The 27,400-nt window shown below is 41.5% G+C and overlaps 1 protein-coding gene and 1 long non-coding RNA gene across 2 annotated transcripts; one reads left to right on the forward strand and one right to left on the reverse strand.

Moving 5' to 3' along the window:
• Positions 1 to 839: 839 nt before the first annotated feature.
• LOC147817558 (uncharacterized) lies at positions 840 to 9,172 on the reverse strand. The gene is made up of 3 exons (XR_015436256.1): positions 9,092 to 9,172; positions 3,388 to 3,525; positions 840 to 1,595 (listed from the first exon to the last, which is right to left on the reverse strand). It is a non-coding gene; the product is annotated as an uncharacterized LOC147817558 (long non-coding RNA).
• kcnv1 (potassium voltage-gated channel modifier subfamily V member 1) lies at positions 5,984 to 13,232 on the forward strand. The gene is made up of 3 exons (XM_023393687.2): positions 5,984 to 6,303; positions 7,628 to 8,295; positions 12,525 to 13,232. Exons 1-3 carry the CDS (start codon positions 5,993 to 5,995, stop codon positions 13,049 to 13,051), a joined length of 1,506 nt encoding a protein of 501 aa, XP_023249455.1. The 5' UTR covers positions 5,984 to 5,992; the 3' UTR covers positions 13,052 to 13,232.
• The last annotated feature ends 14,168 nt before the right edge of the window (positions 13,233 to 27,400 follow it).

Below are 27,400 nucleotides of genomic sequence, written 5' to 3' on the forward strand. Positions count from 1 at the left end.
CAATTCAAAGAGCTGGATGTTGGTCTGAGCCGTCAACCTCGGGCCGGCCAGCACTGCCTCTCTGATGGCCACATAATCCTTGAGAATGAATGACCAGCGAGTCCTCAGGGTCCCTCTGGACCACCTGGCCACCGGGTGAAGATCTGATATTCATAAGAGGAAACAGTGATATCTGAAGTGAATCTCACCTCTAGAGAATCTCCTTCCCAGGACAGGAGGCGTTCTTCCCTGTTGCTGCCTTGAACTGTCACCTGTGCTGCCTCTCCTGGTCTCTGGGAGGGAAGACAACTCGCTGTTTGTCTGCTCTGTCTGGCAGGTGTTGTCAGGAGCTTGGAAGTACTTGGCACTGGCTTGAGGAAAAAGGTTTCATGCTGGAATGAAAGGAAATCATGGTCTCCAGGACGATTTCAAAAAATTAATGAATCTAAATAAAACTAAATGGTAAAAAGTGCAAAAACACCAGTTTTCTCCTTCAAAACTCTGAGACGGTTGAATACTCTGTCCCTGTGGGACGTCCTCCGTCTCCGTCAGGCTGCAGTAGTAAGAAGCAGCTGAGCACCAGTTGCTTCTTTCTAATATCCAGTAAAATTTCCCGGACTTCTAAAATTTCCCGGACTTCTGCCTCCAGCACCGACACTGGAGCTGTAACTGCCCAGTGACTGAGCTTCAACTGGAGCCAACAGAGACACTGAGCCGCTGGCAGCAGACTGTAGAACTGGATGTTTTAGCTCTGATAAAACATTTCTTTATCATGGTGCATTTTCCAAATTATACCATCAATACTAGAGTGATTTCATATTTCACTTCATCTGACAATGACAATCTGACAATCACTTGCATCCACTTTCCTATCATCCGGCACTACAAGTACGATGCAGGACTGTACTGACAGTAAATGTTATGAACTTATATTGTTGTATTTGCCAAATTCAAACACTGAGCTAAAAGTAATTTCTCCAAGCTGTTGTCTGAGCTTTCCACTGTTTGTTTTCAGCTGTGAGAAGCTCCTGTGTTTGTCTTTGTTCACAGCTCTGTGGGACGACAGAGTCCGTCAGTACCGCGCTCAAACACGCCATCATTCTGTGTGAGTGTAACATGTTTTATAAAGATGGAGTTGGTCTATATTGTGTAACAGAGTCTCTGGAACAACAAACTCACTTTGAGACGAGCAGAAAACTTTTGCTCGTTCGCGTTCAGACGCCAAAAACTGGAACACTGACCCCAGGACTGTGGCAGCAACATTACAAGAGGACGGTTATTTTATTTAACCTAATCACATTTCAAATATTGATCAATACATGGGGATAAGATGGAACTTTTATACTTTAAATTATCACCTCATTGATTTCCATTCAGGTCAGTCTGTGTGTCCTGTACATCGCTGATTATCATACTGACTGTGATGTATGATGTATGCAGACCTGAGCAGCTGAAGGCTCCTTATTCAGACATGTATGGATGAATAATGAGACACGGGGCAGCAGGTATGTCCGGCTCACAGTCTGATGCTGCTGTAGTTGCTTCAGGAGACGGACGTCGTTGATGAGTGGTCAGCGGGCCGGGAGGACGAGTCAGCTGCCAGGAGATCCAAACATCTGCACAGATGAATTTAGTTGATCATTAACATCCCGGGCTTAATTAATCAGATTCTGTCTCTCTGTATATATCTCATATTAAGACCTTCAGGTGCATGTTTTAATAGATTTCACCTCTACATTCTACGTTCCTGCAGATCATCATCTGTTTTTACATGGATTTCCAATATTTGTGCAAAGGTATCTGTGAAAAAATTGTCTTGTAAATTCTAGAAAATTGCTTAAAGAAATTGAATCCATTACAGTAAACAATTATAGTGCTGTCATCAAGTGGTAATGTAACCATCAAATCAACCAGTGAAGAGATAATTAACCTGTGATCTTAAGATTATGGGTGAAACATGAAATATTGGTTAATGAAATACGTTTACAAACAGTCAGACTGTCATTCACCCATTATTTCTACATATATCATCCAAAATCATTATATTTGTAATAAATAATGATTCAGCAAAGATAAATTAACACTAAATAGAATATAAAACTGAGACCTGAGTTTATGTTCGTAAATATCTCTTATTGTTTCATTATGCTGGTGTGAGGCAGACCACATGGTGGCACTGTGGGAGCAGGAATGTGTGCTGTAAAAGTGGAGCATCTTTTTAATTTCCATAAAGTTTTATTGAGGAAAAACCAGTCTGTTGCCTAGCAGCAGCATCTGAATGGAGCACTCCCTGCAGTTCTGTATGGAGGGTGATTAATGCCGCGAGCGCTGGACGAGCCAAACCAGAGAGGTTGTCATGGAAACAACTTTAAAAGTGAGCTGTAAGGGAAATCTTATTCCTATAATTTTAGTTTATTCATTTGGATTACTGAATTGAGACTGAAAACTGAAAAACAATTTGAGGAATTACAATGTTATGTTTTAATTTTATTTCAAAAGACAAAGTTGGAATATTCTAAACTTTTCTTATTGTCAAAAATCCCATGAAAAGTCCAAAGGCAGAAGCAAATGTATAAATGTACCTCAGTCCACTCACAATGTTGTTTATTTTGACTTAATCTGATACAATCACCCTGCAACCCCAAATACTCTCGAGCATCAAATGTGGATTAATCCGCCACTGAAAATAGTCCCACAGTTTGTTTGATAAAATTTAAGGTGAGCAGCAACTATTGAGCCTTTAAAATTTAAAAAATATATATTTTTGAGGTGTTTTAGAGATTTATATTTTCAGTACGAAACTGTGGTGAGACAACAAATAAATTGCTGGTTTTGCATTTTCATGAGATTCGATTACTTTCAGAAAAATAAAGAATTACTCCTTATTCATGAAGGCTTCAGTCTCTGTAGCTTTTTTCACTATTTCCCCTCTGTACTTCCTTAAAGTCTACCTTGTATATGAAATACAGCTTCAAAAAGTTTCTCCTATTAAAGATAATATAGACTTTGAAATCTATATTTATTTTATTTATTAATTTCTGTATTTTCTTTAAACTTTTCCTGTCACCAAAAATGTTTTAAATTTACTGACTCATTAGCATTAAAGAGACGAAATACCAAGGTAATAACATCTAAGTTTGAACAGACAGAAAGACTATTAACCTTCATACTGAACGTCTTCTTCAGTGTGGCATTAATCACTCCTCATACCTTCCACCACACTATTTTAAAACCACACCGCGAATCCCAGAGAGCATAGAGCTGAGGCTCCAGGAGCTGCCGCCTTCTGCAGCGTTGATGAACCGATGTGGAGACTTTGTCCTCTTCGAACAAGGACAAAGAAAACTTTCTCCTCTGTCTTTCTCATCATGTGATCATTTCTAAAAAAAAAACAAACAAAAAACTGACCTTTCTCAGGATTTTACTTCGTAGGATTCGTGATAATGTGGAGTTCACATCCAACAAAGATGCTGAAGACTCTCTTCATTTAGACCAGGTAAGAGTCGGAGATTCACCTCGGTTTGTTTCTTCTCGTGCAGCTTTGAGCTGAGAAGACAAACACACAGAGGAACATCTGTTAATAACATGTGTCTCAGCTAATGATGAGAAATCTAGATCCTGTTCGATGTAGTTTTGTGAGATGTTTGTATGATGTAACTCAGTGCAGAAAATATCACATCTCTGACAAATAAGTCCAATAATAATCTGTTACTTTTATTACAGAAATCAATGGGGTGAAATCTGGTCTCAGCATTTTTCAAGAACAGAAATCCCCAAAAGATTAAAACCACGACACCGAACTTCTCTGTAAATGTTAAACTGAAATATAATGAGCTTTGTCCTAAAACAGAGAAACTAAACGGAGGGAAAAACTGATGAAATCATTTCTACAACATTAATGTGTAATTAAAAAAATCCTCAAACGCCAGGAGGACTGAGTCTGACAGTGGTAATATGAACGTTAAAGAGTTCAGTCTGTCCTTAAATAACATCAAAAACATATTTACAACTTATTACTTTTGCTTTACAATGGAAGGAAGCAGAGAGCAAATAGAAAGTAAAAACTGAGCTGATTGTAATGTTAAATTATCACCCAGTTCAGAGTCAATGGTGTCGAGTTCTTTGTCTGAGGAAACTAAACACACTCAGTCACAGACGACAGGAAGTGTCACCTATTTAAATACAAACATCTCAGGCAGTTTAACCTGACGAATGTACACGTTTAAATTTGTATGTTTCTTTCTTTTGCTTAATGTCGGTGTCCTGTAAACTCAGCGTGGCCTGAGGACCTTTTGGGTGTGACATTTAAGTATTAATTAATTAGTGAATACATTAAGTGTTTATATAAAGTCAGTGGTGAAGACACATATTTCCTCCAGCTATGACCTTTAATTTAAAACATAATGTTTAATGAATTCATTCTTCACATCACTTCTAGTTACTGATGAGTTTTCTTCGGCGGAAGGTTTAAAGCAGTTTACAAAGTCAGATTTACTTTCAGTCGCCACAGAACAATTAATTATTGGATTGGAATCGCGAGAGAGTTTGGTTATACTTTATTTCCTGACATTTTAGTGTTTGTTATTTTTAGATGTTTCTGAATGTGTGCACATTAAGATCATTTCTACACTTAAAAATTAATTTCATCAATATGGAATGAAGCTAATTCCATCAGATTCCACTAAAGAATTCAACATGTCACTCCATTCAGGTCAGTCCATGTCACTTTTGCGAAATATTGCTTTGATTACTCTGAAAAAACATTTTTTATTTGTGTCAGTTACGCAGGTTTAGGGCGGGGCAGACAATCACAGTGGCGGGAAACACACGAGGGCAGGAGCTGAATCTGAGACGAGAGGGAGAGTTAGAGTTAGTGATATCAAAATAAAACAAGAAGTGTTTAAAAATGACAAGACGTAACCAAAGAGCGGTAACACCACGATGTAGAACCAAAACCAGAAAAGATTTTCATCATGTGACCTGTGCTGGTTGGGGATACCATCACGGTCAAACAGGAAACATGTTTATATTCTCACACAGAGTCAAACCCCTCAGGCTTCTTCTGCTGCTGTAACTGAGCCACACATCAGCTCTCTGTCCATACAGGCATGTTCCAGAGCACCTGTTCAGATCTGAGCTCCTGAATGATTCAGTGCAGCCGTGCACGACCCGTCCACACAACCTCAACATCAGTTCAGTCACACCTTGTCGCCGCAGACCAGCTTTATGTTTGTTTCCTCTTGCTGACCTGAACTCTGCGTCTGTCCGTCATCACACAGCCTCTGCACAAATGGCCTCATGTAAAATTCAGAGTGTAAGAATTAGTGAGATGACAGTGTTAGACAGAGGCACCTAGCAAAAAGGGAATGAATGATCACAGGAATAGTAGCGTTAGATCTATTAATTAGGTAAGCCAGCTAAAATATTTAAATATGGCAGCAGCTAGAGATCTGCTACAAGTAGGACACTGCCCGGCGCTTTGTCTCCGTCCTCCCTACATCTCTGTTTCTCATTTTGGGAAATCAGCTTTCTTCTTCTTTCTCTCTGGTTGTCACCCTCCACCGCTCTGTGAGTCCGTCTTTTTCTCTTCCCTTTGATTCATTCTTGCTGTGCTGCTATAACTGCGGTTCAGTGAGGATGTTCTGGAAAGAGCTCCATGAAAACATCCTTCCTAACAACAGGAGTACGACACTACAGCTACCACTGCTGATACTTATATACGACACTCAGGTACAAATCTACCTGTAGAGATATAAAGAATAACTAGAATCACCTCCCCGTGGTCGTATCCCTCTGCAACTCTAACAGGTTAATTGCTGTAAAGTCTTGAGTAACGGCTAAAAAAGTCTTTTGTGAGGTCACTGTGACCTTTGACCTTTAGCAGCCACTATCTAATCAGTTCATCTCTGAGTCCACATGAATGTTTGTGCCAAATTGGAAGAAGTTCTGTCAAGGCATAAACATTAAAGTTGAGTAATGTGTTGCCCTTCACCTCTCCACCAGCTCCTCCACCATGAGCCTCCCCTCCTCCAGCTTGATGGCGGCGGCGGAGTTCTACAGCGGCAGCGCCTCCCCGGTGTCTCTGGACTCCAGTGTCTTCTTCAGTGAGACGACGGCGTCCTGCGTCAGAGACCCACTCGACTTCTTCATCATCAACGTCGGAGGAAGTCGCTACGTGCTTTCCCAGGAGCTGCTGGCGTCTTACCCGGAGACCCGGCTGGGGAAACTGGCCTGCAGCAGCCGTGACTCGGCTCTGGAGCTCTGCGACGACGCCGACTTCCTGGAGAACGAGTTCTTCTTTGACCGCAACTCGCAGACCTTCCAGTAGGTGGAGCCACCTTCTCCTCTCTGAGCCATGCATGATGTCCTGTTGTAGTAACTACTCCGTAACTTATGATGGTCAAAATATTCTAATGATGCATCAGAGTTAAAAATGTCTACTAAGCCTCTAACGTTGACTTCAAAGTTTCCTTAAAGGTATTCATTAACACGAATGTACAGGGAATACTGGATTAGCTTAAAGCTACAACATGCCAATTCTGGAAACCAAGCTAATGCTAGCATCAGACAAGCCAACCACACCCTTCCCTCCTATCGATCTGAGAGGTCTGGAAGGAGCAGATTTCCCAGGTTGTTCGACCGTCCGACAGGTAGCTGTGATGAAGGTATGAACTACTTTTAGGAAGGAGGTGGTTCAAAGTTTTTCACTTTGACGCACAGTCTGTTGTTTACTTCCTGACACAGTCAACTCTGCTTTTAAACCATGAACACAAACGTGCCTTAACCATAAACAAGTACCACTGAAGTGACTCAAAAACTATTAGATAGATTACCTTGAATTTTTGTGAAGACATTCATGATTCCCAGAGGATGAACGTTACCTACTTGGTCATCCCCTGAAGTTTACTGCAGCACCAACAACAGGTAAACCTTTGATAGATATTTATGTTTATCAGGCACAAACTGGGAAACAAACTTTCCAGTGGAAATCCATCAATGCATCAACCTACATAACAGCATTTACATACACCATCAAAGGATTTATGGTTTATCTGATGCCTGAGCTGCAGGAACTGAACTTGTGTGTTCACCTGATGCTTCTAGTGTGTTTGTGCCTCGAGTCAAACATTTGACAACACCTGATGTTCACACCGGAGGTCGTCGTCACAGGTGTGCTGTCAGCTCTCGTTAACTGATGATGTCCTCATGGAATTCAACACTGTTGTTGCCGGCGGCATTGTTTCTAAAGAGTCCGCAGAAGCAGCTCTGGTGTATGAACGCCACCACTCTTCGCAGACGAAGGGCCCGTCTGAAGGTTTTTGACGGACAGGCTGAGAAAGCAGGTGCCCTTTAACTTTGGACGGATGTCATTACACCTGGCTAAAATCAGACCAGAGAACCAGACCAACACGAGTTAAGTCTTGACCGATCCATTTGCAAGCTGATAGCTGAAAACCCTTCCTTGGTCTCACCCCAAAAGGTTGGAGAGATGAAATAGAGCTTCATCTTACAGACTGATCAAGATAAACCACCTTGAGTTGTAGTTTACAAAATAAGCCACACTATCGTCTCTATTGGAGGGTTATTTGTTTCCGTTTGTGAGTTATTTTGTCAATGACAGAATGCTACCTGTCTCTTTGTTTCTCAGGTATGTGATGAACTACTACCGGACGGGTCACCTGCACGTCAGGGAGGAGCTATGTGAGATCTCCTTCCTGCAAGAGATCGAGTACTGGGGCATCGACGAGCTTCGTATCAACCCTTGCTGTCGTGAGCGTTACTACCGGCGCAAGGAGCAGAAGGAGACCCTCGATGTTCAGAAAGAGTTTGAGGCTGATGATGGTGATGAGGACTTTGTGGGCGCCGCCTGCCCGGCTCTCCGCCGGCGCCTGTGGGACCTTCTGGAGAAACCTGATTCATCACGAGCAGCTCGCACCTTCGGCTCGCTGTCGATCTTCTTCGTGGTGGTGTCGCTTATCAACATGGTGCTGATCTCTCTGGACCTAGGGGAGGACTTTGGTGTGAGTGACGTCGGCGTTGGTGCACCGTTGCTGTTCGATGCCCTGGAGTATGTGTGCGTGGTGTGGTTCACGGGCGAGCTGGCGCTTCGGTTTCTCTGCGTGAGGGATAAGTGTCGCTTCAGCCGGAGCATTCCCAACGTGATCGACCTGCTGGCCATCCTGCCGTTCTACGTGACGCTGGCGGTGGAGAGCCTTCACGGAGGAACCACCGAGCTGGAGAACATGGGCCGCGTGGTGCAGGTCCTCCGACTCCTCAGGTCCCTCCGCATGCTGAAGCTGGGACGACACTCGACAGGTAAACACATCTAGACATGGACGTATTTAAAAAGATTCACTGAAAATACTTTTTAGAAATTGAAGTTTAGAAAGGAAAACTTTAGGTACCGAAGGTAAAGAGGTAACTGACACACGGCAATGCCAGACGACCTTCATTAGAGGAACCGAGTGGTCGAAAGGGAGCATCAGGCTGAATGACTGAGTCACTCTGAAGGCAGCATTTAAATAAAATGGCGTCTTATGTCGGTCATGGTTCGCCCTGACAGGACTATTTCTGCCGACTCTTTATGTTTGGACTTTGGTTGATTTCCTGATTTATTTTGAAACTATTTCTCTTAATCGTCTTGTGGTTATTTTACTTCCTGTCTTTGTCCTGTTTCCCTCTGCTCCGTGTTCAATCCCCCTCACCTCCTTTATGTGTCTTTAGTCTCTGAGCTCCCTGTTGTCTGGGTCAGTTCGTCTGTTGTACTTAACTTTGATTTGTGATGTTTCCCTGTGTCTCCTAGTGTTTATGGATTTTCTGTTCTTCTTCTGTTTAGTCTGTTAAGTTCCCAGTGTCCTAGTTTTCTTTGGATTGGTCATAAATGACTTTGTTTGTCTGCGTTTAGGTCCGTAACACTTCAGAACCAGACAATATCTTTCTGTTTTTAAAATCATCAATTCAACAAACTGACATGTAAAAACTACAACGACACAACGGACGCACAATGAACCCCTTGCTTTCATGTGGCCATGCAGGTTGTTTCTAAAGATAATAAACAAGAACAAGATCTGGGTTGTTGTTTAAAAAAGATGTGAAAAAGTTCAGACACGACCTCGTCTGAGCAGGTGAATCGCTCAGCTGAAGGGTTCACGATCAGCAGCAGCAGCTGACGGAGACGACTGTGTTTTCCATTCACTCTCCCTCCACACGTGCTTCCTGCCTGTCGGGGGGGTGGGGTGGGGTGGGGGGGGATTTCAAGTACATGATGGGAACATGATCCACAGAGTGAAATTCTCCTCGGTGAGAAGCTGCTGCTGTGAGATTACAGCCGGGAGGTTTTCTGAGGACAACAAAGACGAGAGAGGAAAAAAAAATATATATATTGATTCATACTTTGGCAATTTCCTTCAGGAGATGGAGGGAAGAGAGAGAGAGTGTGTGTTTGAAAGAGAGGATGTGTGTGTATATGATTATACTGTATATGCGTGAGTGTATTTGTGTCAGACTGGGATGTACGAGCGCTTTGATCTGGGTGATTTTGGGAAGGATGATGATCCCTGAGCTCAACTCATGAATAATAGAAGAGAACATGGAAAGAGTTGGAGGGTGAAGGAGAAAGAAAAGAGGAGGAGGAGGAGAGAAGACAAAGACTGAAGTAGGAGCGTGAAAACAAGAGATAGAATGAGGTTACAAACATGAACACGTTCATTCATGGAAACTGCAACATGAGGTAGTTGTTTTTTAAGTTTTCTAACTGCAAAGAAGATGGAAGACGCTCGACTTCAGTTAATATTTGATATCGAATATCACAATGTTTCCCGTCATATATGATATTTTAAATATATCCCATATTTTACACTTTCACTGTGTTTTAAGTTTTAATGTTTTATTTGTGGTTTTAAGAACCAAAACCCAGAAAAACATAAGCCAATCAGAAGACAGCCTCCGTGCAGCCAAATTAATTTAAGGGAACTAATGGGGCGATTTGAAGGTGGGAGTGACTCATCTGTTTGAACCTGCGAGCTCTGAGAGGCTGAACAGATTCAGTGTGACGCTCACAGCTGCTGACAAGCTGCTTTCACTGTGCAGATGTGCAGACAAGATGTTGGAGAGTTCAGTCTCTCTTCTCATCTGTTTCCATGAATATCAGATCATAACAACACATCATGTTTTAGCCTGTCTTCTCTCAGCAGAGCCAGACTGAGGCTCAGCACATTAAAAAAAAAAACATTTAATAAAAAAGAGAGAGCAGGATGTGATGTCTGGACAGGAGCCCAGAAGGACAAACTTCAGACAGACCTGCTCAAACACAGGAAGAAACTGTATTTATTGTTAAATGTGTCCGACAGACTTTTACACTTTAAATCCTATTGTGAAAATTGAGTGAAAGCGAACTGTGACACGCTGATTTACTCTGACTCAGTTTTCTCCAGATGCAGTAAACACTCTCCGTCCTCCAGCCTGAAGAAAACCTCCTCATGAGCTCAATTCAAATCCTCTTTAAACTCAGCACCAAAGCTCATTTCTTCCTCTCTCTCGCAGGAGAATAGAGAGATGACAAGTCATGCTGGGGTGTGAACGCCGGCCCCCGTGAGCGGCTCACCTCATATGTGGGTGTATTTATAAATTTGCTGTTTGCTCTCTCTCTATCTGCCGCTCGTTATTTCCTCCTCGCTGAGTCGCTCCGGTCCTCAGACTCTTTTGGGCTTTTCACGTGTTTGAAGGAGAAAAAAAAAAAAAACAAACAAAAGAAAGAAATGAGGACGATCACACGCTGTCACTCGCCGGCGACCGCAGGGAAATACAAATTTAAGACAATAGAGACAAAAGCTTCTGCTGTGAACAGAAGACTGTGGATCAGCTGTTATCTGACGTTATGTTTCCACTTTCACTAATTATGGTTTAATATTAAAACAGCGAATCATCATTTTCAAACAGCAACTTCTTAAGGAAAACTATATTTGTGGACTCGTGTTTATTCTTTTCTTTCTGTAACTGTGCGGTTGGATAAATGATAAATGAATTTTAAAAATTGAATTCTGTGTTTGAACATCACTCATTATCAGCTCCACTCAAAGCACTTCACACTTTTAAATTGCACTTTGAATCTCATCATCTTTTATGAAGAAATTAAAGCCTGGGGTCCCTGCAGACGGCCCAGTTCATTAAAGCCACAATATGAAAGTGCTGGACAGAACAAACAGTCTTAACTCTCTTCTATCAGTTGTGGAGCTGAAATGTAAAGTTGTGGTGTCGGTGGAGAGGGTTTATCCTCTGGGAACGAACGTCTTAATCAGAGACGGAGTTGGTGAGAGGAAATGTGTGGGAGAAATTTTATGTCTCAATAATAAATAGGAAATCTATTTTCTTCATTTCTCCAGTACCAGAAGCAGAAGCAATAACGCCGGAGCTTATTGATACCCCGGTGTTTAAAGATTTCGCCCTGGGGGCCGTTTAATACCGGGTTTCGGTACCATCCCTACCCACAATGCTTTAGTTATGGATGTCGGCCTGTCTGAATCTGCATGGAGGAGCTGCTCTCTCCTCCTTGTGTTGCTGCTAGCATTAGCCACGTGTGCTGTACAGTCACTGTGTTATCTCTAACTTCACTCTGTCCACCTGCCATATCCCAGACTGACGGCTGATAACTGAGGAGGTTCACTGGGTTATTGAGGCTTTTTATGTCTCTGCACCAGCGACAGTCAGAGCGGCAGCCATTTTGTTTTCCGGTTGTCTGTCCGTCCGTCTCCTTGTTGTGGACATCTCAGTAACGCCTTGATGGAACTTCTTCAAATTTGACACAAACATTCACTAGGTCTCAAGGATGAAAGATTTGATTTTAAAGGTCAAGGGTCAAAGTTTAAGGTCACGGTGACCTCACATTCTTGTGAAAGCAATATATCAGGAACACCCAGAGAGAATTTCATCACTGGTACACTGTGACCTCACAAAACGTCTTTGGCCATAACGCACAATTTAATTCACTAATTGTGACACAATTTAACTCAAATGTCTATAAAGGACAAATTATATACCAAAAGGTCACAGGTCAACTTCACTGTGACATGATAATGTTCTGCAAAATCACTTCTGGTCATTATTGAACGCTGTAGCTCAGGAAGGAGAGACTGTGACCATATTTCCTGACACTTAGCTGGAAGAAAACAACCACCAGGCGTCAATTCTAGTTTCTCAGTAACTTTATTAAAAGGTTTTTCTGTGTATGACTCACAGCCTGTTTTCAAATTAACTGAATAATACAGACATGTCCCGAAGGGGTTGGATTTTTTTAATTGAACTGCTCCACCTCTGATGGTAAAGGCCTTCAGTCTGTTCCTACCTCCTACACACATTCAAAAATCAACCACCTTCCATCAGCTGAGGGCAGAAACATTTTTGACCACTGAAGTGTTTCAAATCTGAACTTCAGCAAACTGATTTTCACAGTGGAGAGAAAATATCTGGCTACAAGGAAAGAATAATCCTAAAAACTATCACAGGTAATGTCTGCTCACCTTTACTCCTCTGTCCTCCTCTCTGTCCAGGTCTCAAGTCTCTGGGTATGACCATCGCTCAGTGCTACGAGGAAGTCGGCCTCCTCCTCCTCTTCCTCGGCGTCGGCATCTCCATCTTCGCCATGGTGGTCTTCGCCCTGGAGCACGACCTTCCTGCCACCACCTTCACCAGTGTGCCGGCCGCCTGGTGGTGGGCGACCACCTCCATGACCACGGTCGGCTATGGCGACATCCGTCCCGACACGACCGTGGGGAAGGTGCTGGCCTTCCTCTGCATCCTGTCCGGGATCCTTATCCTGTCGCTGCCCATCGCCATCATCAACGACCGCTTCTCCGCCTGCTACTTCACCCTGAAGATGAAGGAGGCGGCGGTGCGACATGGCGAGATGCTCAAGAGGCTGGCCCGCGGCTCGGTGGCGGAGACGGGGGAGGGAGGGGTCAGGGGAGGCCCGAACTTACGGGACGCCTACGCCAGGAGCGTCCTGGAGATGTTGAGGCTGCACGGGCGCGAGAGGGCGAGCACCCGGAGCAGCGGAGGAGAGGAACTGTGGTGGTAGAACCAGGAAGTGAGACTGGGACCGGACCAGACCGGGTGGTTAAAGTGACCGTCCTGTGTGGCGGGAAAGTCACAGAGTCGGATGGGTTCATGACCTCTGCTGTAACAGCTGATGTTCCTGAACGTCCCAACATTCCTTAAAATTTAAATATGTTTTTTTCTTCAGAGAAACGTCACAATAATTTCACTCCGAAATAAAGAGGCAATGATAAGTCGATTGATTAGTTGATTGATGGAAAATTAATCTGAAAATATTCTGATAAATGATTAATCACTTAATTTTTCATCAGGGAAAGTGAAAAGTAAAATAATAATAATAATCTGTGACGGACCAGGAAATAAAGTCAACGTAAGCGGGCGGGACAGGAATCATAGTTCTAATATGAATAAATACCATTTTCTTTATTTCTAGTATAATGTAAGTCATTCTGCTCTGTCTCCGCTCTGGTTGCTGATTGGCTGCAAGTAGTCACCTGACGTGTGGATAAATGGTGCGAGGTGCAGCCACTAAAAATCAGAGAGGCTGCTCCCTGAAGAACCAATGAATCTCACATTAGAACCTTATTTTACTCTTTTCAAACTAAATGCACGTCTGAGCTGCTGCTGCAGCGACTGAGCACCAGAAGCTTCTGTGTGTAGCTGCTAGCTAGCGTCCACCTGTTGCCTGCATGTGAGGCGTTTAGGGAACATCTGTAAATGGTATCATTTCTGACAGTCTGCATGTGAGGCGTTTAGGGGACATCTGTAAAGTATAGCTACAGAAAATAATCTGGGTTACAGCCTCACCCTCTAAACTGCATGAGTCTCTGCATGCACATCGGTCACACGCCGCCCCTCCCACCACCACAGGTAAATGATCAACCTGTGGGAAACACAAAGAAAAGGACAGCAGTGAAAATCCTCTAATACACAAACATACACACCTGCACTGTGGCTAAAAGTCCTGAAGTTAATGATGAAGTAAATGAACTTCATCTCAGTTCAAATCCAAATTTCTATCATCTCAGAGTTTGTCTCTGAGGTGGAAGAACAGTTGGTTGAATAATAAATTGGTTGACAGGAAGTTAATCAATCAAATAACAGTTCAGTTATTTATCAAGTCAAAATGTCAAATATAGAATTTATTGCTCTTGTCTTTGGGTTTTGTTTTTGGTCAGATAAAATAAGACATTTTAAACTGTTACTTCACTCTCTTGGACGACCTCTCTTCATGTCAGATTCCTGTTTTTTGAGAAACACTTTTTGACGAGTTGAGTAAGGGAAACTTTTCACCCATGAAGCCTTTTCTACCTGTAACACTGAAGCTTTAAATCAGTGACAGTCACTCGCCCTCTATCTCTCTGCTGTCAGACTCCCGGAGCTGTCAGAGTGATTTTCTCTGGTTGTTTGCATTTTTCAAAACTGTCTTTTTGAGCTCCTCGTCACGACGACCTCTGACAGTCTGTTTCCGCGTTTCACTAACTGTTAGAAACTTCAGCAGGTTAAACTCGGATAACAAGACACTGTTAGTGTTGAGTAACTCTGACTCACTGTACATCCACTTTCTTCTCTCTGCGTTCAAACAGAAAATCTGGTGCTGAAAATATCTAGATGTCTGGTCCTAAAAATATAAAATGAACCATTTTGAAATGCAAGATTAATTGTAATTGATTAATCAAGAAAATAAAGGCAGATTCGTTGATAATTAAACTAATGAAATGCAGTGTCATATTAGTAAATCTGTGTTAGTTGCATTCTTCACTGAATTAATACATCCATGTACAGTTTGTTTCAAATGGTTATTTTAATACAGCTGTTCCCTAAAAATGACCTTTATTAACTACTAGCAAAGCATCTATCCAATAGCATCCAGATCAAGAAGAAAAGTTTTTAGTAACTGCCTGATTGATATCAACCGTGAGCTGCTGCAGGAAGCAGGTTTGACACGTGAGGGAAAGTTTGTCATCTTGGTTAAATACTGAAAAAGTCAGTAGTGACATGAGATAAGATGTGACCACTTTTTCTGTACATATGTAACAGAAACCTCCATCTTTACTTTTCATCTACACTGACCCACACACGGGACCCAGGACCCAAACCCCAGTCTCCAGTGTCAAAGTCTTGAACTTTATCCAAATTAGACTCCCAAAGTGATCATATCTTTTTACACATTGTGACTCGACTGTGGGTAATGTCAGGAGACAATTAAGATGACCAAGATTCATTACATCATGTAATTCTGCCTGAAACACAAATGAACAAGAACCAATCAATGGAAAACTAATTGTAAATACAAAGTACTTGTTTTATTGATGATGATCATTATCTATGTGGCAGTTATATTTCTTCTGAAATGTATCAGGCCAAACAATTTAGAATTTCATAAACTTAATTTTAAGGCGACAGTGTTGACGTGTGTCCTGTTAGAAAAGAGATTTAAGTATTCTACACACTTTCATTAAGACACAGCTGCATTTGAACGTGCTGTTTCTTTTATACCTGCATGTTGTGTAATGTACAACTTGTTCACATGATATGTTGAGATTTGGGGTGCACCTCCGTGAGCCTTTGCAGCCGAAAGTTACCCATAACACCCTTCTCTGTGTAGGTTAAAGAGACATTTACATGAAGCATAAGCAGATTTAGACTGTAAGAGGGCTGATTGTAGCGCCCCCTGTGGGTCAACCATTTCCACACTTTGTGTCTATGTCTGTGGGCTGGGTGCAGAAAAAAAGACGTAATCCTAACCCATGCATTCTCAGACTTTTCCCACAATGCACGGTTTGCTGTAAATGATCAAAACACAGGATTTATTGCCACTTGACTCGGTGGAAAGAACTTTGTCTGTGCTCCTGTTGTCTTTAACATTACCTCCATGCACCACCTTAAAAAGTACATGCATTAGTGAAGTATTGTGAAGTCAGTAGAAACCCTACAGGCTGTTTTCTGGTATTTCTGCCCTCTCGTGTGTTCTCTCTGTTATCAGTCTGTGACTCAGTCATGCAATAAAGAGCCTCCTCCTGTGGGTCAGAGTGGTCTTTTCAAATATCACAGCGCTGGCCTGGAGGTCTGAATGAAGACACTGACCTGGGAGCAGCTTCTTCTTCCTCACTTCTCTTGTTTGCAGATTAGATCTGTTTTCAGGTGTTTTCTCTTTCCCATAGGTTTTTTTCAACATGTTGGAGTTTTCCTTTAATCGCAGCTCAATTTCAGAAAAGGACAGAAAAGAACCTGAGGATGAAAACACATGCAAGCTACACAGATGTAGACTTGTTTTTGTCATTTACTTTCACTTACACTGATTCCACGAAGACTCACAGTAACCCAACCTTAATTAGTGAAGCAGACAGGCAAAACAATGACTAAAGCATGAGAGTTTCAGCATATAATCTACATACCCCAAGGTTTTATTTCAGATGTGAAGGCTATTTGTATCTGACCTCTGGTGACCTTGAGAGTTAACTGACCTCAGCAATGCATTCCTCCAGTCTTTGTCCCCATCCTCCATTATAATCATGTATATCAAAATTGCATAAGAGGTGCTTATTTGCTGCTGTGGCCGTGAAACATAAATTTCCTTAGGGCACACATTTTGCCAGGGGGACTGCAGACCCCCCCCCCCATTTTCAGGTGTTAAGGTAGCTATAGCGTTGTTAAAAAACGGTGACAACTTCTGCTGTTTGTTCTATGGAATCACGTGACTAGCTGGCACATTAGCAAACACCCTAATTAGAAGCTAACATGCTAGTTTGGTCTGGACCACAATCATTACTCCTGAAATGACTCCATGACTGAAAATAAACTTCATGGTTTATAGAAACAGAGGAGAAGGTTTCATGCTTTAGTCATAACATGTACAATAACCTTCTATGTACAAGCTCATCTGCTGCACTAAATCTCCCAATAACCACAACAGTTATTACCCCCAAAAATATAACAAGCTGCTTTCAACCTAAAATCTGATTTAATATTTCAAAGATGTGATAGAGTCGTAACTTTGTGAGGAAACACTGTGATATGAAAATAACAAAAACTGGTCACCTGTAGTTACTGTGCACCAGGTGTGGTGACTTTTACTGATAAACAAGCAGAGCCAGAATCGTGTATTTACCTGCCTCAGTGTTGTTAAGCTTTCCCGGCTCATCCTCTGGACTGATGTTGAAGCACAGAGGAGACGCAGGAACTTCGGTCTCGAGGAGCCGGAACATTAATTAACTGACAAACAGCTACACTGCTAACTGCTAACTAGCTAGCTAACTGTCCGCTCCGGTCGCTAGCATCTCTCTCTCTCTCTCTCTCCCGCTACGGACACAACCTACGTACCGAGCTATTCCTGAAAGGAGCTGCGCCACTTCTGGAACAATATTCTGTCTCAAACTTCTCAAACTTCTTGCACAAAGATGATAAATCAGTACATTTTGCTCGTTTACTTGCTACTGCTGCATCATAACATTAATAACGGAAGTTTAGTTTCGACGCCACACGTCTGCGCATGCGTAAAATCCTGCAATATTAAAACTGATCCCAGAACGGTAGAAGCCAGGACTCTAATCACCCGCCAAAGATTACATACATAAATAAAGTGCATAATATAAAGTGTGCATGTGCAAACCTCCAGGAATTTATGTGAGAGTTCTAATATTTATCGATTTTTTCATTTTTCTTTTAATTAATAATTAGATATAAAATAAACATGTGGTATTACTTCCGTGTAATTAACAAGATTTATTCCATGTAATCAAGGATAAAATCGTTATTTCCTCAGTAAAAATCTTAATAAAATTTTAAAAAATCAATAAATGTTAAACACTTGAAAACCCAAATAATAGACTGCAGTAATTTGACTGTGGAGAGACTTTTTGTTTTATTATATTTTATTTTAGGTTATTTTATTTTTATTCCACAGTAACTACACACAGTGAAGTCTGTTTTTAGCCTAATTAGCATCCATTTGTTTCACTGTTTTAACAGACACGTCACCTGCCGGCTTCAGGTGTCATCTGATGAGGAAAAGGTGCAAAGAAATCAGCGGAGACAGTGACCTCGAACCAGTGTCATCTGAGCTCATGTGTGTGTAGATAACACAACCTTTTCACATGCACTTTCAGACACTAAGCAGCTTTGAAAACATCATTTACACTCCTGATGTGACACGTTTATTTCAGGCGCTCAGGTGAGGCCGAGGATTGATTCACGCAGGTTTCTGAGGAGCTGAATGTATAAACCTGTCTCATCTGCTGCTTTTAACTCTGCAGTTTTATTATGCAATAAAAGATCTGTATCCAGACTTTGTCCATTAAAAATTAATATTCCAGTGCCTATTTTCTTATTTTAGCAGTTTTGTGTTTAGAACATCATCAGTTTTACTAAAATTTAATGAAGATCATTTTATTTATTTAGCAGAAACTGTAGAGCAGCTTTAAAAGGTTCACTGGGAGAAGTATCAGCTCTCTGTTTTCTAAATGAAGAAGGTTTTTATAACAAAACCCTTCACAGACAGTTTTATATTTGACACTAATCTGTCAGGTGAAGTTTCCTCTTCCTGCTGCATGTGCAGAATATTTTACGGTTTCACTTTGATGTTTCTCCTGAAACAGAAAAAAAGAAATCATTAAGTTTAGACTGCATTGTGTTGATGCTTTGGTGTGTGTTTTCCTCTCAGCACTGAGCTGATGGAAACCTGCTGAGCTCCGATTAATGTCATCATTCACACAACATCGGTGGGATTACCCACAAGTCTGTGTTTTGGAAAGTGGTGAGTATATCAATTCTGAATCTTAACAATGACACTTTGCTTAATTTATTTATTTCTGACACATGCAAAAAACACATTTGACATGTTTTGATTTTTTATTTATTCAGCCAGAAAATATCAACGTTTTATTTTGTGAATTAAACACTTGCATTGTTAAGATGTACTGTATGCAGCTTCTGTATTAAACATGTACAGAACTGTGCAAAAGGTTTTGTCACTTTAGAGGTCAGACTGTTTTCCACCATCAGTCTCATCAGGAAGCGTCTGATTGGTCCCAGATTCGTCCTGTAGAAGGACAATGAGCCCAAACCATCGACATGACTGATCTGATGCAGGATCTTTCTGTTTTCTGCACTTTATATTAAGTTAATTAATAGATGAAAACAATTCATGGCTTTATTTTGAAAGAACACCTTTGGACAGTATGACATGGACATATTGTGTGACATCACGTGTGTGTGCTGCTGTATAAGCTCTGACTTTAGGCAGTGAAGTGCAGAATGGAGAGAAAGAGAGAGAGTATGGATCCTTTCACATGTGTCTTTACGTGTTTGTTGTTAATTCATTAACAAAAAACTGTATTTATCAAGCAGTTATTTTCTACATTATCTGTAATATTCTTGTTGTTTGCATGAAAGAAAACTGAAAAAATAAACTACACACTCATCACATGATGAATGAGTCATTTATACTTTATCAAAGAGATTTTTCAGATCTTAAATGCATGAATGAAATAAATGTGCGGTTCTGTTTGACGACTTCAGTTCTTTTAAAGACTCTTTATTTGACTTTAGTTTTTTTCTGCATTAACCTTCATTAACTAACTGAGATTATTGTCTACGGTCACGAATCCTGTCAGGGTGTTGTGACCTTTGACCTCCTGAGCACTGGCTCCCTCTGATGCTGGTGAAGCTGAGGTCTCCTGCCCTCACTGTGAGCTCTCTGGGGAACAACCTCTTTTTTTTCTCCTCAGATAAGTAAAATGCAAATGTGATGTTCCAGTTTTTTTTTTTCCCGCTGAGCAGCTGGAGGCATCAAACAGTAAATCCAGGTCAGTCATGGAGGCAGCCAGGCAGCAGATCATCTGATGTACCTGTGGTGATGCTGCTGATGAAAAAGTAAGGAGGGACTGAGTTTCACAAAAACAGGACACGAACCTGCAGAAAGCCCGTTTGGACCAGGATGACCCTCGTCAGTCGGCCATTCACTCTGATTTGAGATGGACCCATGTCGCGCGTGTCTCTGGATGAAGTGTGGGATTGATTTTGATGTTGACGTGTGTCTGTGGATTTGTCTGTAAAGAGCTCAGTATCTGAGGAAAAGGTGAAACTGGGTCTGAAAAACAGGAAAAACCAGGTCAGGAACCAGAACAGCTGCTTTAAACTGTGTAATGTTGATCATGTAAATACTGACAGAGTCAATATGTTTGGAAATAATTACAGATCAGACTGAAAACAGAAGTGGTCAGTGCATAAATTTAATGAGCAGTTTATACTTCTGCATAGACTCGACAAACTCTTTGTTTCTGTTGCACTGAGATTCAGAGGAAAACCTTCTGTCCTACTTTACGCCGTCTCAGCTGAGACAGACTCGTTGTTATCCCCTCAAGTCTGTTATGGTTCCCCGGAGAACCCTCCTGTTCCACCAGGCTACAGCTCCACTCACCGCTCCGTCTCCTCTCTTTATTCCCAGATTCAGTCAGACGGCAGAAAACGCATCAACACCACGGGGTAGAAATCATTCTACAACACTTCCTGTGTCACACAGAGACTCTTCTTACTGAAGGAGCAGGAGTGTGAAAAGACACAGAGCCACTGGAGAATAAGAAGTTTGTTAATTAAAAGCCTCATATGTTAAATACAGTCATGTGATAATGGAAGCGGCTGTTAATTAAAGTAAAGAACAGGATGTTTGTCCAAAGAGGAATCAGATAATCTGCCTCAACCTGACAAAGCATTCAAATAACCGGCAGCTGCAGCTGGTGTGAGAAAGTGAAGAGAAATTACACAGGAAACTCCATCTGAATCAAAATCTGACAAAGTGAAATTGTCAGATCAATGATTCTCTGACTGAGGCCACAGAGTCGTTGTGTTTTCACTTTCATTTTAATCTCAGATGTGAACGTCGGAGCATCAGAGACGCTTGAACAGACTCCATTAACCATTCAAAGTGTTTTTTTTCTCTCTCAGGCCTTGTGATGATCAGACGCTTTGCTTGTCATAACAGTTTACCTCCGGTGCTTCCTCTTCCTCTTCCTCTTCCTCTTCCTCTTCCTCGGCTCTGATGAAACTCCGTCGTAACAAAACACAGATTCCTGAGCTGAAGAGAAGGGGACGTCAAACCGACCGCACTCTCATCTGCAGGATTCACGTTTCAGCAGATTCTGCTCTGAATGTTAGCAAGGACGTTAAAACCTCAAGTTTATGTAAAATAAACTTCATAAATTGTCAAGGTTGCTAGGCGACAGGAGCAACGCTTTGTGATGCGATGGTAGACCAGTCCGTCTCATTTCAGTCTGGCCTTTGCGGTCTGCGGCGGCTTTCGTCGTCCGCGTCCTTCCCCCGGTTTGCCACCGGACAACACATGACTTTACTGTTCTTGTGAATTAAACATATAAAGTTTGTTCGAGGGTTTCGCTAAAAAAGAAAAAAAAGGGGTCATGGGGTCACGACGTGCACGGACAGATCTCTTGGTTTTGGTTAATTTGAAAAAACGTATTGTGTAATGTGAACTTTTTAAACTGATAAAACCCTCAAATAAAAGTTCTGTTTTTATGTTTTAAATTCTTGGTTTTGAGACTTTTTGTAGAATATAATAAAATCCTTGTTTTTTAAATATGAAATGTTCAAACTAGAGTGAAGATTAAACTGAAGACGCCTCCTCTAATCGTCACCTCGTCTGCTCCTGGTTCAGTCGTCCTCCTGCGATGACTCGTCCTCTGCCCGCCGACGTGTCCCGTCTCCGTCCTCTCTGCTTTTAAAACCAGCTTCCTGAATATATTTAGCTGCTCTGAGGCCTCTCAGGTTTTCTCTGAGTCTCTGAGGCTTTTTCTAAACAAACACACGATGCAGTTTTGTTGCTGCAAATCAGAGTAAAGACGAGTTGGTACCTGGTCCGCAGAGACCTGGACTCTACCTGAGGACGTTCTGTTTGAGCAAAGCTTCATTTGACAACATGCGCAGCGACATAACAAAATGACTCAGTGTTTAACATTACAGCGCACCTTGAGGCTCAGAGGAATAAATCTGTTTCATCTATTATAAACAGAGAATAAGGAACTTTAAAGTCTTTGATCCACATTAACAGACTCTTATTTCTATCTGATGTTCCTTCCTCAGACTTTTATTGTGAAACCAGCTCAGGATAGATGGATACAGGTCATGTGACTACATTTTGGTTGGTTGTAGGTATTAAAACCACTTAGTTAAGGTCAGAGGAATATGGTGTTCATGTTGTGAACACCTTTGACTGTTGGAAGCAGGATACAAACATGAATCTCCAATGTCAAAGTCACATGTTTTATTGACCTCTGACCTCTGCACCAAGGGTGAAGGTTTGTATTTACATTTCAATAAGCTATACGCAGTAACAGATCAAATATTTAAAGTAAACCTTAAATGACTTGTTGATGGAAAAGAGAGAATCATCAATCAGCTACAACTTTAGAAAAGCTGCTAACCCAGAGACGCATCAGTATAACAATCTGTTAATGTGAGGCTGCTAACGTTAGCTAGCTAGCTAGTTTATTGGTGACATGACTGTTTGTGACGAGCGTCCCAACCAGGTTCATCACTCTTCTATGTCCCCTGGAAACACATCCGTTGTCGTCTGTGCTACTTGCAGCGTATTTCTGAATGTGTTTGTGTCTATGTGTTTCAGTGTGTTGAGCTCTCAGGGCCACCGTAGTTTTGAATTGTTGGTCAAATAAAACAAACAACAAACAAAAACACTCGACTTTTTGTGAGTAAAATATGATAAATGGATATGATAATGGAAATAATCACTAGTTGCAGTTTGGATACAGTCATTTAGTAGAAAAACATAATACAGATTCAGTGTTTTGTCTTTTTATTCATTCACATTCAAACACTCATCAGATGATCAGCGCTCAGAGTTTCACCTGTGCTGCGTTCACACGTCAGCTGCTCAGAAATAACGACCACACCAGAGAGCGAGGGGAGGGAGCGACACTCCACTTCCACTTCCATGTTTCCTGCTTTCCCAGAATTCCCAGTGTGGGATTAGCATTAGCCCAGTTCTGTTGAGAAGGAAGACGGTGGAGGTGGATGGAGATCGTTCCAAGGGCAAAGCAGCAGGTGTTCCCAGCTGTGACGGCAGGTGAGGGGAGAGGAAACGAGGCCAGGAGCTGCTTCTTGTCTCATCAGGACGTCCGTGGTTACAGACGGAGTCCTGCTCAGTCTGAAGTGGGTCACACACACACACACACACACACACACACACACACACACACACACACACACACACACACATCCTCTGAGAACCATGAATATTCATTGTCTCAGTGTAGTTTTACATCTCCTCTCTCAGGCTTCTCTCTGGAGCTCTAGTAACAACAGGTCGGTGAGCCAATCAGAAGATAGGACGCTCTGAGCCTCTCTTCTGATTGGCTGACTGTTTTCTGAGTGATCCAATAAAAATATAGCAGATTTCAGGTAAAAACACTCAGAGAAACCAAATCCTGCAAGGTTTGGATGGTGGGTCCAGGTGGGCGGGGCTTGGTGACTACTTTGTTGTGACATCACAAAGTTCCAGAAGTCCTGACGGCTGGTTTTAAGGCTCAGTTTCTGAATACAGGCTGTGTGCATTTCTCTGTGGACTGAGGCTTTGATACTTTCACAGTATTAATATAGAAGCTAGACCTGATCTATAATCACACTACACATGGACAGAGACCTTTACACTGGAGGAGTGTTAACTGTTTTAATGGAGAACAGCGCAGTGAAGGTTATAAACTAAATGTTCTGCAGGATAATTTTTTAAAACAGTATTTCTTCGTTTTAACACATTCTCAACACTTTGCATTTTTAGTTGTTGACCATCTGTGATCATCCAACATGAATGTGACCACAAAGAGCCGAAAGTAAAACTTCATCAGTGAGGAGTTTAAAAACTGGAGCTGCAGCTGAGTTGTAATTGTTGAAGGTGTTTGGAGGCTCCTGCTTCATCTTGTGTGTCGCTTTCGGCTCTGACACCTGACGACCAGGTGAGCATGGTCATCTGCAGCTGACGAGCGGCACTGATTTTAAACAGGAGCAGCTTCTTTTCATCAGCTGCGTCTGAGCTATTTTCTCATCTGGTCCACACACACACACACACACACACACACACACACACACACACACACACACACACACATATACACCATCTTTGATATGAATTAAAACTGAAAAAAAGGATAAAGAATCATGAATCGACTCCAGTTTCGTCATCACTTCAAACCTCAGGCAGAAGATTTTTAGCTTCTATTTTTGTTGTGTCTATTTTTGTAGCAGCTGCAGTGTTGTGACATTTTTATCTGCGCTGTGTTTAAATGAACGTGGCTGTGAGTTCAGAGACAGAGCGAACTGCAACAAATACACACCATGAATTATACAGTGGTAACGTCGATTATCCTGCTACTTTAATTACTCTTTAGAGCTGTTTTGTTCCACAATATTTATCTTTAACGAAGATTAATGTTTGTAAATGAAACTTCACCCTAGTAAACTAAAAGACAAACTAACACATATACACAGGGGTTATATACAGAGTTTGACACGATCAAATACAAACTGAAAGTGGTACAGTAAAAAATATATCTAAAACAATAATAAACATATTAATATTTTAGATCTGGAGCACAGATTGAAAGTTTTCACAGTTTGCATGAGGTAGATAATGTTCCTTCCACGTTCAGACGTCTCTGTGTGGGATTTCTTTTAAATCTTTGGCATGTGAGAGAACTTAACAGTGACCTAGATTAGTTAAATCAGTTATTGATCAGCAGTAATCTTGATAATAAGTAACACAAACACCGGAAGCAGCATCAACGTGTTGTTTTAACACTGATCAATAAACTACAGAACATCTTGTCCAGGTTATTTCCACATTAAAAGCACATGAACACACTGAAGTCAGCAGAACGATGTCCTAACTCGGGTATAGAAACATCCGAGGAGCACCTGAACGCAGCGAGAGTTCTTCTCTAGAGAAAGTGAATCAGGTTTGAGTAAATGACACAGAGATAAAATACAAACAAAGAGAGAGCTGTGCTGCTCCTGCTGCGTCTCAGTTTGCAGTGAATTAGCTGCTATTGTCAGCGGCTGCCTCCAGCCTGTGAGTGATCAGATGGAAACATCAGAACCAGCAGCAACCGACAGACTGATGATGACGCCCGGCGAGCGTCACTGACATCACACCGCCACCTGCAAACATAGAGGGTGAATGAGACTTAATGAGAGCGAGGAGTAAAAGACCAGATAAGAGGATGAAGGAGGGAAATGTGATGCTGAGGGATGATGATGATGATGATGATGATGATGATGATGATGACTCTGTTCTTCCTGTAGTTGTGTTGTAACATTTACAACATCTCCTGTCAGGAGAGTCAGGTGTTCACACTGACAGTATTTAATGGATTAAATAAAAAAAATCATCAAAGTTTATTTTATAAATAATTTGCTTCTCAGCTTCTTGTGTTTTAGTTAATGACAGTAACGAGTGTCTGTCTGCCACATGTTCTACAGTCGTTACTGAGTTTTATTATCTTTCATTTCTCTCTTTCTGAAAGCCTCATCTACAAATGAGTCTGTCCTCCTGTGCAAAACAAGCCCACAGGTCGTTTGTGCAGCAGGTTATTATGACATCATAGTTACGTTTTGTTGCTAGGCGACATCTAGTGGTCGTTGTAATTATGACAGGAGCAGAGGGAAAAGTGTCAGTGACGTAGTGTAAAGAGAGAGGGTGATCAATCTGTTGTTTATATTGTTTCTATTATGCACGACCGTTCGTTGTTATTATTGTAACCACGACAACAAAGATCGTCCGATGTTGACGAAGTAATTATTTTAACCCTAAACCCTGACCGAGTAGTTGTTGTGCCTAAACATAACCAAGCAATGACCGTTAATACAGTAACCACGGCAACGTTCGGTAGGCCGCTCCTGGTACCGTCGCGTGTTTTTTATGGTAACCATGACAACCGAGGTCTGGTACACATGCCGCCGTAGGGGCGCTATTTCAGCTGACGCCCCTATGGGTCGTATATCAGAAGGTTGAAAAAACGACCTATATGGTTGTTTAGGTTGGAGGAGAATACAAACACATCACAAACACACGCAGCCCTGTACACACGTGATATATATCTACATATATTTAATTTCCACAAATTAAATAAACCTTTTTTTTATTTTATATGTAAGTTGCTTGTTTTAAATCGCTCACTGACTGAGAACACCTTTACTTACAAAAATGGATTCTTTGATTAAGTCGTCACTTGTTTTCAGTTCCTTTAGCTCATTAACACGTAGCATTAGCGTGTCATTTGATTTTGTAGTCCTATGGATTTCCATCGCTGATTGAATTTGATTATGTCGAGGCTGAAAAGAAGAGTGGCGGTTCAGTTGGAGGTCGAAGCGTCTTCCTTCCAGGTTTTCTCACGGTTGAAGGGGAAACCTCTGGTGTGATTCTGCATTGACTCTAAATGGCGGATGTGTCTTTAAATGTGTTTTACTACCAGCTTGTGTTCAGACCTTTCTCCACGCTGTTGTGTGACAGTCAGACTGAAGCAGTGACATTAGACATGGTGTAAATTTAACCTCTCAGATTTCCATTTTAACCAGCCCTTCAACACCAGTGAACCTCCCTCTCTGACGTGGGCTCAGCCTGCAGCAGAAGCTTGTGTTTATGTGTTTATGAGTCATCGGGTAAATATTAAAATCATCATAGAAATAAATTTCACACACAAACATCTTTACGCCCCCCAATCTGTTTTCCTGCCGCTGGAGACGTTTTATAATCTGCTGTTTAATGAGATTACACATCAGTTCAGAGGAGATGAGCTGTGTTCGTGATTGAATTCTGATCTCAGTTTATCATCTTTAACTGCAACTGGAGGTTTGAACCAGTAAAACTTCAAAGTTGCTTCATTAGTATTTCACAGATTGAGTGTAATGATTAGAGTTTATCAGGGCGACAGAGAGGGGGGAGAGTGAAGATGTCTGGTCAAAATATTTTGAGAAATAAAAATTAACTAAAAGTTAAAGAAAAGAAACTTTCTTGTTATTCTATGACTTTATTCTCACATAATGACTTTTTCTTGTGACATTATGATCCATCCTTCTCTCTCTCTTGTAAAAATAATGGTTTATTTTTGTGATGTTGTGACTTTCTCTTTTAAAATTATGACTTTAATTGTAAAGCTACTTTATTTACAATGTTATCAAAGTTATTTTACATTTTTACTTTTAGTTACTTTTAATAGGGTATAGACTGATGTGAGTGGGAAAGTGAACACTAGATGGTGCTGTGCTGCCCTCTAGAGGACACGCACCGTCATTACACCACAGAGTCTGATCAGGATGTCCAACAGTCAGATCATCAGAGGAAACCTTTGGT

Source organism: Seriola lalandi, unplaced genomic scaffold (assembly GCF_002814215.2).
Source record: "Seriola lalandi dorsalis isolate HSWRI2012SDOR001 ecotype SW California unplaced genomic scaffold, Sedor1 jcf7180002054941, whole genome shotgun sequence".
Lineage (NCBI taxonomy): Eukaryota > Metazoa > Chordata > Actinopteri > Carangiformes > Carangidae > Seriola > Seriola lalandi.